Consider the following 12,057-nt stretch of genomic DNA (forward strand, 5'->3'; position numbering starts at 1 on the left):
AGGCTGCTCCGGAGAGGACTAAAGGGTTTACGCAGATTTGCAGACTTTGTTTCTCCCCCAGCTCGTCTCCAAGATGTGCTAAAGCTATTGCTGGTCCTTCTCTGGGAGTGGCAGAGATGAACAGGGCTGTATTTGTCCTGATACAGCTCTAAAACAGGACCTGGTCGCTGGTCTATTTGTTTTCAATGGGGCAAAAAGCAAACCTCTACCCCAAAATAGCTTACACGTCCCTGCAGTTTTCCGTTCCTAACTCTTGTATGAGTTTTGTCACACGGAGGGATACAGCAATTAAAAAGGAGACCAGTTTCACCAAGTGCATGTTACTTCCAGCCTGAGGTATCGGTGCTTTGGACACAAAACAGTACAGAAGAAGGGCTGATCTGTAGCTGGGTGATAAGGTGCTGTGTTCTCTCCGTGATTGCACTGGGACATGCTGAGCTGGAAGCTCCCCGTTAATGTCAGAGGCTGTGTGGGGAGGTGGGGAGACAGCAAGAGGAGGCTGGGTTTGGGTGTTACCTGTCCAAGCCAATTACAAGTTAATGGGTTGGTGCTCACTTTCTGCAGAGACTGAGGTTAAAGGGCTGGGAGAGGGGACCGGCCCTATTGTCCTCCTGAGGGCAGGAATAGGAAAATAGGTTCGAAAGCTGGAACTGGGGTGTAGCAGTGGATTTCTCCTGCTGTGGGGGATGAAGAGCCACCCCTGCTCAGGGAGGGCACTGGGGGAGAGGAGTCTGAGCCCGGCCCCAGGGCTGCGGCTGCGGGAAATCGTGGTCCTGGGCTGCTGTGACTGCTCTGCTTTCTCCTTCCAGAATTCCATGCTGGCTGCCGACTCCTGGAGTAGCTGCTACCCTGCCTCCTTCTCAGCCTCGTCCCTCCCCAGTGAAAACCAGTGAGTGCTCTTCTCCTTTGTATAAATTCCCCTCTGCTCTCCCACACCCCGTGATTCGACTGTTTCTTTACCGTTTTCCTTGTTTACTTTATTTCACTAACTGATGGGGAAATAATTGCATCACACAGTGATCTTGTGGCATTTCATAAACTGCTACATCTTGGAAAAAGCAGCAAATAGCTTTTTTTTTTTTAAAAAAAAAGAGAAATTTTGATTTCTGGTAAACCTGGAGGCTGCTGTAAGGGAGGAAGAGCCCTGTTTCAGCCTGGATTTGTTACTCTAATGGAGTTCTTAACAACACCCCATTAGCACAGCCTCGCTGAGCGGAGCCGTTGTGCACTCTCTGGCTTGTACAGATGGCACAGGCGAAGGAGAAGACATTCCTGGTACCGGGTGACAGAATTACGGGTGAAATTAAGTTAAAATCTATTGCTGTGCAGGTGACTGGAAGTTGACTAAATGCTACCCTCTCAGGTCTGTGTTGAAAACCCCGCTCAGCCCCTAACGGCGCGGCCCAGAGTTCATCAAGAGTCATGACTCTTTCCTCTGGTTGTGACTGATGTTCTTCACTGATAACCTCTCCCCGCAAGGTGTGAGGTGACGAGTGTGGGCTCGTGTGAGAAGCTCTGCCTGTTCTCAGTAGTGCTGCCTCACGCGTAGCACCGCTTAGTGCTGTAACGCGGAGTCGTGATGGGTTTCGGTAACCTTTGTGCAGTGACAGTGGCTCTGTCTGCTGGGAAGGACATCAGCCACGTGCTTTCTGGAGTCACTGCAAAGACTTTTCTAGATTACATGCCCAAAGTAGCAGTTTTAAGGGATCTTTGCATAACAATAAAGATTGTTCTTCCTTCTCCCCCATTACTATGAGCCTCCATCCTGGATCAGAAGGTAGGATATGACAGGAGATGTTTGGGACAGCATAAAGTGTCCTTGTGCCACCACTGAGTGATTCGATTGGGGCTCTGTGGGGGCTGGAGATGCTGGTGTTGGGAAGAAGGGTTGGAGGCTGTTGATCGGCTGCTTTGGTGTCTCCATGAATACAGGGAGTGGCAGAGATACACAGGATGTGTTTTTATTTAGGTCAGAGGTGGGAGGAAGGAAAAATAAAAGAAACAGAACTTGATATGGTGAGTTGAGTGACTGTGTTCCAGGTGCTGGAGGGTGTTGTTTAACTTCCTTCCTGAAGGGATTGTGGCATCTTTGTGGGGCAGAGAGATCCAGCCTCCTGCGTGTGGAAGGTCCAGCCTGGCAGCAGTGGGAGTTGGCTCCTCTTCCCAGAGGGGTGAGACCTGTTTGGTCTCTGCATTGGTTCTGCTCGTTGTCCCCAGCCTGCAGTGGGCTGCCCGGTGGCCATGGTGGGGTGGGATGGGGCAGTTCTTGTGGGGTCACCCAGAAGCTGTCCCACTGGTGCTGAGCAGAGCTCTGCCTCCTGGTCCCTCCCCGCAGGGAGCACTGGAGAGGAGCTACCAGGGAAGGTTGGTGTCTTTGCTCTGGGCTTGCCCGGCTCTGATTGGAAGAGGATGGACTTTTTGAGCACGATTCCTGTAAATTACACTTTGTGAATCCTCAGGAGAGCTATAACAGAATTTCTGTTTTGCTGTATTGAACCACAAGATTAGATTGTGTTTATCTATTCGGATCAGCTTTTTTTCTTTGACCATTTGTTCTGATTTTGCCCCTCGCTTTCTTCCTGTTCAGTGCTGCTCGTGTCAACTCCGCTGGAAACCTTATAGCCTTGATCCTGCAAAGACATGCCTGCATTTAGCAGAATGTAAACTTGTTGACTTTGCTATAGTTCCTTTTGGAAACGAGGCTCATTGTAGTAACTATTCGCTAGAGAATGATTTAGCCAAGGCTGCACCCTTTGCTTCCTGTTTTTCATATCCTGGTAATTGTAAAAAATTACCTTTCAGGTGAAGCTTTCCATATCTGTATTTCACAAAAAAGTCTCTCCTTTTGTATTTGAAAACTGCACCTGAATCTTTTTTTTTTTTAGGTGGGTTTAGGGTTAGGGTGTTACAGGCAGGAATCCTGAGAGAGATGAAAACATTGAAAAATGGAATTTCAAAGGGAGTTGTCCGTGTTGTAAAAGAGAAGAATGCAGATGGCATTAGAGTTAGTGCAAGTTTCTCTTCTAAGACCTTGCAGAAGAAATCTCATTTGCAAATGGCTGTGTTTGGACATGGCTTATTCTCATAGCAACAGCTTTGTCCTGAAGCAGGTTTTTCCTGTTTCTTTTCAGTTTCTTTTCATGCTGGAGAATTTCTTTAAAAGACACCAAAGCTTGCCTCTTTGTGTCAGATTTTCTTAACCTGAAAAATGTAAACAGTGTATTAAACCTTGGTGAAAGAACAAGTGAGGTTCGGGTGCCCTGTAGGGAAGAGCTGTAGCTCAGTTAATTTCCAAGGCAGTTATCCCTGAGGAGCTGGGCTTCCCCCGCAGCCATAGCTCCCTGTGTTCCTTGCTTTGGGGAGACCTGGGCACCCCCCTTGTGCTGCCGAAGTGGGGTCACGCATCACGTATTTCTCAAAACCTGGAGGGAAACTTTCTTCCCCAGTTTCCAGCACACACAGCACCCTCATTTCCTGCCGTTTTCCTGCTCTTTTCTGTGTTGCCCCCTGCTCGTGGAGTATTGCTTGCTGGAAGGCAGAAGTAGGCTTTGAAAAACAAGCTTTTTTTTTCTTTTCATTTCACCAACAGTGAGACTGTTGGTGCTCCCTGGGTTCTGAACCTTGCACATCTTCATGTGCTTTCCTTCATGTTTTCCTACAGGAAAGTGTCCTCCCTCTCATTAGATTTCTATATATTCTTTTCCATAACAGGTGAATTCTGGGGCTTGGCTTTACTGGCTTGTCTCGCTTGTGGGGCAGGAGCAGCCCCTTGTTTTTGTGACCTGGTACCTGCTGAAGGACGTGCACTGGGTCCTCTTCACACAAAGAAGTGCTGATTTCTTCAAACGGAGCTCTGAAGCCAGGCTCCCTCTTTCTCTTTAGTGAACCAAACCAAAGTGGGAGACCAGCATTCCCTCCTCTCTGTCCCTGTGGTTTCTCTGGGGTGACCTTGCCATGGAGCAGTGGTGGTGATGGTGATACTGGCTGAGTCACGGTGAAGTGTTCCTCTTCTGGGGGCTGGCTGGAGGCTGAGCAGCCTCTTCTGTCCAGAGAGCACAGCACTCCTGCGGGCTACGCTCCACCATAGTGCACAGTAATTTCTCTGAGAACCTAACGGCTAAACGTATTTAGTCTTTTGAGTCAAGAAGGTCTGGTTTTATTAATGAAGAAAGTCAGCACTCAGTTTTCTGCAGCTGAAAGAAGTAAAATGACTCCAAACTCCCTAGGATGAACTCATTAATCTCAGCACTGAAGAGATGAGTTTGACTGACTAAATAATCATATGTATTTAGTTATTATGAGGTTACTAATTGATGTAGGGCCTTCATTGCTTCAACAGCCAACCTTAATGGTTAAAGTGAATCAGTGGCCTGGAGGAGACTGGTGAAGCGTTTGCCCACAGCTGTGGGATGGACCTCAGCTGTGCGGGTCCCTGGCTGCCATCCCAGCTCAACCAGCGGGGTCTGGGCTCTGGGATGGGCTGGGTTAACTGGAGCCTTCATGGGCACGTTGAATGCCTCCAGGAAGGATGTGGATTTGTGGTGTTGGAGTTGGTGAATGCAGGTGTTTTCTGGTGTCCAGGTCACCTGGTTCCTTCTTTAGCGCTGCAGCTCCAAGTCAGACCTTAGGATAAGAGTGCAAACGGGCAGTCTGTTGTAAATCCGGTGTGATTAAACCCAGTATAAGTTTGCTTTATAAAGTGTATGCTTTAGAGGGGAAGAGGGGGAAAAGGGGAAGCTCTTGATCCAGAATAGCTTCCACAGAGCAGTTGACCAGTCATTTGGTCCTGGGGGCTGAGCAGGTACACAGCGGGGTCCCACGCTTGAGCCTTCCAGTAAACGCTCTTTTTTTGCAGGTGAATTTGAGCTAATTTGAGAGTGGCTTATGCCAGCTCTTCAAACGAGGGTGAACATCTTTGAGTTCTCCCTGGAGGGAAGGGTAAAGCGCAGCACCAGAGGCACTGCTGGGACTCTGGCGAGCGCCGCGTACTCGGCGGCTTCACTCGGAGCATCTCGGAGCCGCGCGCTGTGTTGCTGCTGGCTCTTCTTTCAGGCTGGAAGAAGGAAGCACATCTCGCATTCACAGATTTGAAAACCACGGTTAAGGGAAGCAAAATAACATTCCAGAGCTGGTCATTGTGCAGCAGCTTGGGCCGGGGAGGGTTGGGGCTGTTGTGGTCTCCTCCCCGTTACCTCAACTGACTCTTCAGACCACGAGGTGTGGGTGAAACAGGAGGCGGCGTTCACTTTTCCGGTAAAAATAGTTTCCCCCTTCCCTGGTTAGTTCGTTAGCGCTGGCCAAGCTCTGTCCTGCTGCAAGAGAGACAGTGAGACCACAGTGGTTTCGGCTTGAAAGCAATTTAAACAAGCCTTTTCCTGTGTGTAAATAGGTTAATTCCCAGAATTTATGCACGGATTTTAATCTGCCCGTGTGGATGAGGAGCAGGGAGTTGGTGTGGAGTGGTCAGGGCTGCTCCTGCAGGTGTGCTGGGTCCGGCCCCGCGGGCACAGGGTCAGGGCACTGCTGAGTCTCTGCCACAGGGAAAGAGAAGGGGTGAAGGAAGAGAGGGGGAGGGAGCTGTTCCTTTTTCAGAGTATTATCTTAAACGATGAAAAAAGAGCAGGAAAAACGTATTTAGCAGAGGGAGATAACTGTGTTTGCACATAAATACATATGTAAATGTTAAGCATGGTGTATTAACGAGCTGCCAGCCACACGCGGCATTTTAATTGCTTAATAATACTTTGGCAGCGCAGTTGTTCCCTCGCCCCGCTCCTGGGTAGGATTTCTTGTCAAATTTCGACTCTCTCCCCCCCCCCGGTGCCTTGTTAAAGTTTATTGCTGTGGGTTCTGTAACCCTGGCATCACGGAGAACCTACAGACTTGCTGCAAGAGGAACCCAGTCAGCGCGCTGGGCGAGGCGGTGTGTGGCTCCAGCAGGGGAACGTGCTGGTGGCGATTGCCCAAGCGGGCGAGCTCAGCCCTGACGGGAAGGATTATGAAGCACATTCCTCGCTCCTGCCGGAGAGGGAGAGGGCTCGTGTGTGAAATACCAAAACCAGATGACGGTGGTGTGTAACGGAGCCCACGGAGTCCTGCTCCCGGGAAGGAGGAAGGGAATCATCGGCCCTTTTGCAATCCCCGGCCCCTCTTGGCAGGGAGGAAGCGGGGCCGTGGGCCCTCCCCAGGAGCCAGCCAGGGGAGAGCTGAGCTTTCCTCACTCGTTAGCGCAGCAGAGGTCTTGCTCTGTCATTAGGGACGGATGGTTCCATCCCTAATTCATCTCTGCTCTGGGGCTGCCTGTCCCCAGCCTTCCATCGCCCTGGCTGCAGGTGAGGGTCTGTTGAAAGCCCCTGCCCAGGGTGTGCCAAGGGGGTGGGTTTGCTCCCCGTCTCTGCCAGTTCACGGGGCTGGTTCGGTTTTATGGCCCAAACTGGTGTCTGGGGGTGATATTTCCATGAAACCTGATGCTGGTCCTTATGTCGTGTGATTGTCAGGTTCCATCACAGCCGTCAGACACTTGGCACTGGGACATGGCAGAGGCTTGGTGTCGCCTTGTTGTCAGGACTGGAATATTATTTAGTCCCGCAGACCATTTTTATCTATTAAATCCTTCCCGGTTTACACAAACTGCCAAGAATTGAATTCTTAGTACAGCTTTGCAGACCCTTACACTCCTGAGACTGGGAGGCAGGGGGTAACTGGTAGCTGTGTTATTTTGCCCAAATATCGCTTCTGCATAAACACAGCTTTTCTAATACCAGTCTCCTGTGTGTGTCACTCCGAAGCTGCAGCTTCACCACGCATGATGGGCTCTGAACAACCTGAGAAATACTCAGGACTGACAGGAAATAACTGCTTTTCCCGTTTCCTTACAGGCAATATTTTAATTCCCCTCACGATTTTTGTATGAATTCCATCAGCAGACCACATTTCTTGGATACAAACTATGCATCTGTGGACCTCACTGACTTCTTACCAAAAAATGGTGATTTTCCTCAGGTGAGTACACAGCTACTGACGGCTTTGGGGGAGAGCGGTGCTTTGTGGTGACGGGATTTATTTTTCAGTATTGCCTTATTGCGGGGAGAGGAAGAGATGGGGAATATCTTAAATTTGCCCAGCACCTGAGGGTTGTGTGTGATGGGGAGGGATTCTCTGATGGCAACAGTTCAGAAGCTGTCCCCTGGCACGGCAGGAGCTTGTCGGTGGTAAAATTGCTTCTGTCTTTTAAAGTGGTGTTTAAGGCAAACGCTGGAAGTGCACGGGAGAGCCCCGCTGCTGGGGGTGTAGGTAAGTGTGAATTTGAACATTTCAGTCAGTCACATCGTTTGCCTCCTTCACCTCTTCACGCGGGTGTGTGGTGTGTGCTCTCTCACTGCTCACCAGTGGTGGGTTCCTGCACAGGGAATATTTAGAGATGACATCAAAGCAGTGCCCAGCAAGCGGAGGTTGGAGCCAGTCTGTTCTCTGCAGAGCTGGGGTGTGGGAGGAGTGAACGGTCACCGTGGTTTGTTCAGCCTCTCTAGGGACCAGGAGGTGGAGATTGACCTTCCCAGATATCCCCTGTGAGTTCTGAGCCTGGCTGTTCAGCAGAGCCCCACGCTGCTGGGAACCGCGCACGGGAGGCGTGAGGGTGCTGGGGGGCAGGACAGAGGTGCTTCGTGCTTTGTCACACCGAGGGACACTTCAGCAGTTAGGCTGCTCTCTGCTTTGCAGTGTATTTTATTTTCGCAGTAACTGCTGGCTGTCAAGGCAGATGTATAAACAGAAACTTTTTTCTTTGTAATCTGTCTCTTCTTCCTGCGTGATTCATTAATTGATGCATCAGCAAATTGATGCATTTCCCCTCGTCTTGAGGCGGATGTGTTAATTCCCCCCTAATTGTGCTTTTATTTTCTTGGTGTGGCTAAAGGGGTTTTGAACCTCCTTGGGGCTCTGATTTCTGCAGCTCTGGCCTTACACACGGTGGGGATTTGTGCCTTTTGAGGTGAGCCCTGCTGTGGCAGCACCAGCTCATCCCCCGGAGCGAAGCTGCTGGGACCCTCGTTAGGGACTGGCCGGGACTGGGTGGTCACCAGTGGCTGTTGACCAGAGCCTTCTGACTGGATAAAACCAGATAAGTAAATGAATTGTAACAGCATTGATCTTTGCCTCCTGCAGAATTAATTGCGGGAGGAATGAGACAGAAATGTGATCTCATCAACTGGAAGCCATTTAACGGGCTGCGATGGGAAGAGGAGAGGGGTCCTCTCCACAGGTCTGGTGTAGTTTGGCTGATGGGCTTAACGGGAAAAGGGCTTAATTATTTCTTTAACTTATGTATTTTCTAGTACCTAAATGGTCCATCAGCTTCCTTCCCTTGAGGCATCATGGAAATTGATCTCAGCCAGCTTGGAAGAGCAGATTTTTGGAGGTCCTTTGTGGAAAGGAGATGCTTCTGTGTGCCGTTAGGTGGTAAAAGAGCAGGAGGGCTCCGAGACAAACCAGACAGAAGTGACCTCAAGTGACTTCCAGAAGAAGAAGTAGTTCTTGTGCCACTCTCATCCTGTTGGAGAGGAGGTGACAGACGGGAGCGAGGTGACTGTGGACAGTCATGATTTGGTGTGGGCTCTTTCTTTCCAACCCAACTGTTACGGAGCACGGAGTGATGGCTGCAGCCCGAGAGCGTTCTGCTTCAAATATAGAAACCATAGTGTGTCCGTCTCTGAATGGAGCACAGCCAGGGCAGTTCTTCTACCACGTAACAGCAGGTAGTGCCCTGGACATTCCCATGAGGAAAGGAGGGTTTCAATGGGTCTTTTCTGTCCCGTTTGGTGCTGCTCTGTGAGTCTGTGCTCTGAGCACCACTGCCTGGGGCCTTCCAGAGGTTCTCACAGATAACCCAAGGCAGTGATGTGTCACCCCGCGTGCCCTGAAACTGAAAACACTGAATAACACCTTTGTTAGAGCCTTGTTTTCCAGTGGGAACCCGATGTGGTGGTGTTTGTACCTCGCAGGGGTGGTGTCTGTCTGGAGGTGCCGTGGGGCGGAGGGACGGGAGTGCTCGCCAGGTGCCCGTTCATGTGCAGTGACCCTCGTGGTGTGCTCTGCTGTCTCTCAAAGAGATGCTTCAGTCTTTAGTCATCCTCCAGCTCCAACGGCATGTTCTGCTGATGTGGGGCCAGATCAGCCTTTCTGAACGCTCGGCTTTGACTTTTCTCCGTGCTTTGCTCCTGGTGCTCTCACACAGAATGCACTGAGCACTAATGTGGAAATCCATTGATAGGACCTGGAGCTTTCGGAGCTACCAGTCATTGCTCAGCTGAAGAAAAGCTGCCGATTTTTTCACAGGAGCCAGAATTAGAGCCTGGATCTGGTAGAGCAGCAGGCACTTAACTGGAGGCAGTGGAATCAGGCTGGAGTCATCCGGGAGCATCCTGGAGCTCTTCCATCCCTTGCTTCAGCGATATTTTCCACTTTACTGATTTTTTTGCTGTCCCAGAGGCCAAACTGTTAAATATTAACGATCTGCCTGGAAAGCTGAAACATGCCATTGAGAAGGTGTGGGAGCAGCTGGGGTGGTTACATCTTTCCAGGTGACTGTACAGGAAAGTACCTGTCTTTTCCGTGCTGGCGGGGGCAGGAGTGGCAGGTCCCGATAAACTCTCTGCTGTTCCCACCATGCCAGGCAGAGTGAGAGCAGAGTGCCAACATGAGGAGTTTGCTGCACGCTTTGGTAAGGGATTCGTGATTAAATCTGTGGTCAGTGGGCAGACAAAAGGCAGTCTGGGTGCTTCTGTGAGAGCTTGTGCTGAGTTCACACACGGACACAGACTGTTCCTTTGTCTTTGCTCCGACACCCAACCTGCCCGGTGCGGAGCTCGCTGTGTCCATGGGTTACAGCTATTTGTGTGCCTGCCTCCTGCCTGCTGTCCCGGGGGCAGGGACAGGAGGTGGAAATGTCCTCTCTGATGTGGAGTGAAGATCTGTGACCCCTGTGTGTGACCTGACAACGAGATGGTGTCCCCAGATATTCCTACAACCGTTGTGGCTGCGGCAGGACTCCAGTGTGGCCTGTAGGCAGCCTGTCTCCTTACAGTGTTTACCAGGAATACTGAAAATTGATTTAAAAGGTCTAAAGAGCAAATGACTAATCACTCAGAGGTATTTGCGTAGTGTACACTTTCTGTTGGCTGCGGTGATCAGAGGATTGTTGGGGGACCCGAGGGTCCAGAGGGTGGGAGGGCTGACGTGGTTCCTCCAGCGCTGGTGTTTGCTCCCCTGTCTTCTCTCTGTACTTCATTTTGAGGGTCCTCAGCTGGATCCTCTGAGTGTAAAGACTTTGCTGGCCTGAGGGTGCTGTGAGTGGGAGTTGCTGCGTTTCTTAATTGCTTTGGGAATTTCATCTTAGTTGAATCATTCACCGCTGCCACTTGGTTCTGGTGGAGAGCGATTTCTGCGTGTGCCGCAGCTGAGCACCTTCTGCACGTTGGGAAGTGCTTCGTTTGCAGGGTCAGAGCAGCCTAATGTGAACTTGAATGTGTTTCTTCCACAATATTTTTGGGTTTTGCCTTGCTGTAGGGTGATTCATCCTTGCCGGGCTGTTGGCATTCTTTAGATAAACAAGTGGCTTGAACCGAGGTTTAGAAAATAGTCCTGTGACGCCATGTTGGGTCCGATAGCATTTCTTGGTCTTGGGAACTGTTGTCTTAAGCCAAAGTCTCACCCAGACCCTTTCGTGGTGTCGTCTCCTTATGTATAAAGTCCCCTGACTGCACCCGTGTCCTTGGAAATCGGAGTCCTGAAGAGCAGCAGGTTTTGGTTTCCATTTCTGCCTCCGCTTTCTGCTGGTGGTTCCTCCTGCCGGGAGCTGGTGAATCCGGCGCTCACGTGCTGTAATTCTGCCACAAAGGTGGTTTTAGCCTATGGGTGCTATCTTGTGTTGCTGATGGTAAGAGCTGTTAATTGCCATGACAAACACTAAATCCAGGAGGTTTTAACTTATGCTTTGGCATCTGCTGTCCTTCCACAGGGGTGTGTTGAGCCTTATAAAAGCAGAGCAGCCGGTTCCAGCAAAGCCTCCCTGTCACAGAAATACTTGCTGCTCTTACCACCCCAGGTTTTTCTTTATACTTCACTGTTCTATCCTGTTTAGAATTACTTACAGCGCAGGACTCTGCCCATTTCCTCCTTCCCTTTGTTATCTAAAAACCATCCTGCCTGTTTCTGATTGTCCATCTGTGTTTCCCTTTGCTGACCGTGGTTTACTTGCTCCTCGTGGCTCTCCAGAGCAGGGCCTTTCTGAAGGCGCAGGAGCCTCCTCTTCTGACTGCATTTGCCAGAAGTTACACTGAAAAATACCCCCCATCCCTTTGCCGTGAGGGTGAGCGAGGAGGGTGAGGACACGGTGGTGGGCACGGGGGCTCCGGGGAACCTCCTTCATCTTCTCATGACACCACTCTGGATATGAACACTCGGCAGGGAGCTGGGTACCCTTGGTAAAGGGTGAGCTGTGCTTGGAGGGGAGGGAGGAGGTGGGTCTGGACTGATTTACTTGTGGGGCTGGGAGGACTCGGCTGCTCTCGGGTAGAGTCGTCTGCAGTAACGCTGTAAAGATGCAGTTACAGCCTGGTTTGATCTGCCTGGGGTGTGTGGGGGCTCCTGACCACGTGTGTTAATCATAAACCAGCCCTCCCTTCACTTCCAGTGCCTTCCGATCTCCTATTAACCGTTCTTGTTAAAAAAGGGGAGTGAAATTAACCTGCTCTTAAAAAAAAAAAGTATTAATTTTTAAAAGTGCTTTGGTGCACAGGGCTGTGGTGATTTAAGAGAAATCAATGTAACAGTTATTAAATTATATGAAAGACTTGGTTCTGACTGAAATGAAGAGTTTCCTGGAATAAGAAACATCCTGGAACTTGCTATCGCTGTCCTGGAGTTACATCCGCGGGGAATACAGATATTAAAATCAATTTGAAGACAATTAACTGTCTCTCGTGCCTTTGAAGCATTTTGCGAACAAGTCACTTTACATGCTCCTGGTTTTGTTTTCGAACTCAGGGGTTGGCATTTTCA

General features: G+C 50.2%; 1 protein-coding gene across 3 annotated transcripts in view; it reads left to right on the forward strand.

Annotated features, from left to right (window-relative positions):
• SBNO2 (strawberry notch homolog 2 (Drosophila)) overlaps positions 1-12,057 on the forward strand; it is a 57,988-nt gene that overhangs the window by 8,629 nt on the left and 37,302 nt on the right. For all 3 annotated transcript variants that reach the window (XM_014958633.1, XM_014958634.1, XM_014958635.1), the window contains exons 3-4: positions 810-889; positions 6,879-7,002. In XM_014958633.1, the coding sequence (XP_014814119.1) occupies positions 810-889; positions 6,879-7,002 (204 nt within the window). The remainder of the gene's footprint in view (positions 1-809; positions 890-6,878; positions 7,003-12,057) is intronic.

This window comes from Calidris pugnax, unplaced genomic scaffold, assembly GCF_001431845.1.
Source record: "Calidris pugnax isolate Ruff unplaced genomic scaffold, ASM143184v1 scaffold425, whole genome shotgun sequence".
Taxonomy (NCBI): domain Eukaryota; kingdom Metazoa; phylum Chordata; class Aves; order Charadriiformes; family Scolopacidae; genus Calidris; species Calidris pugnax.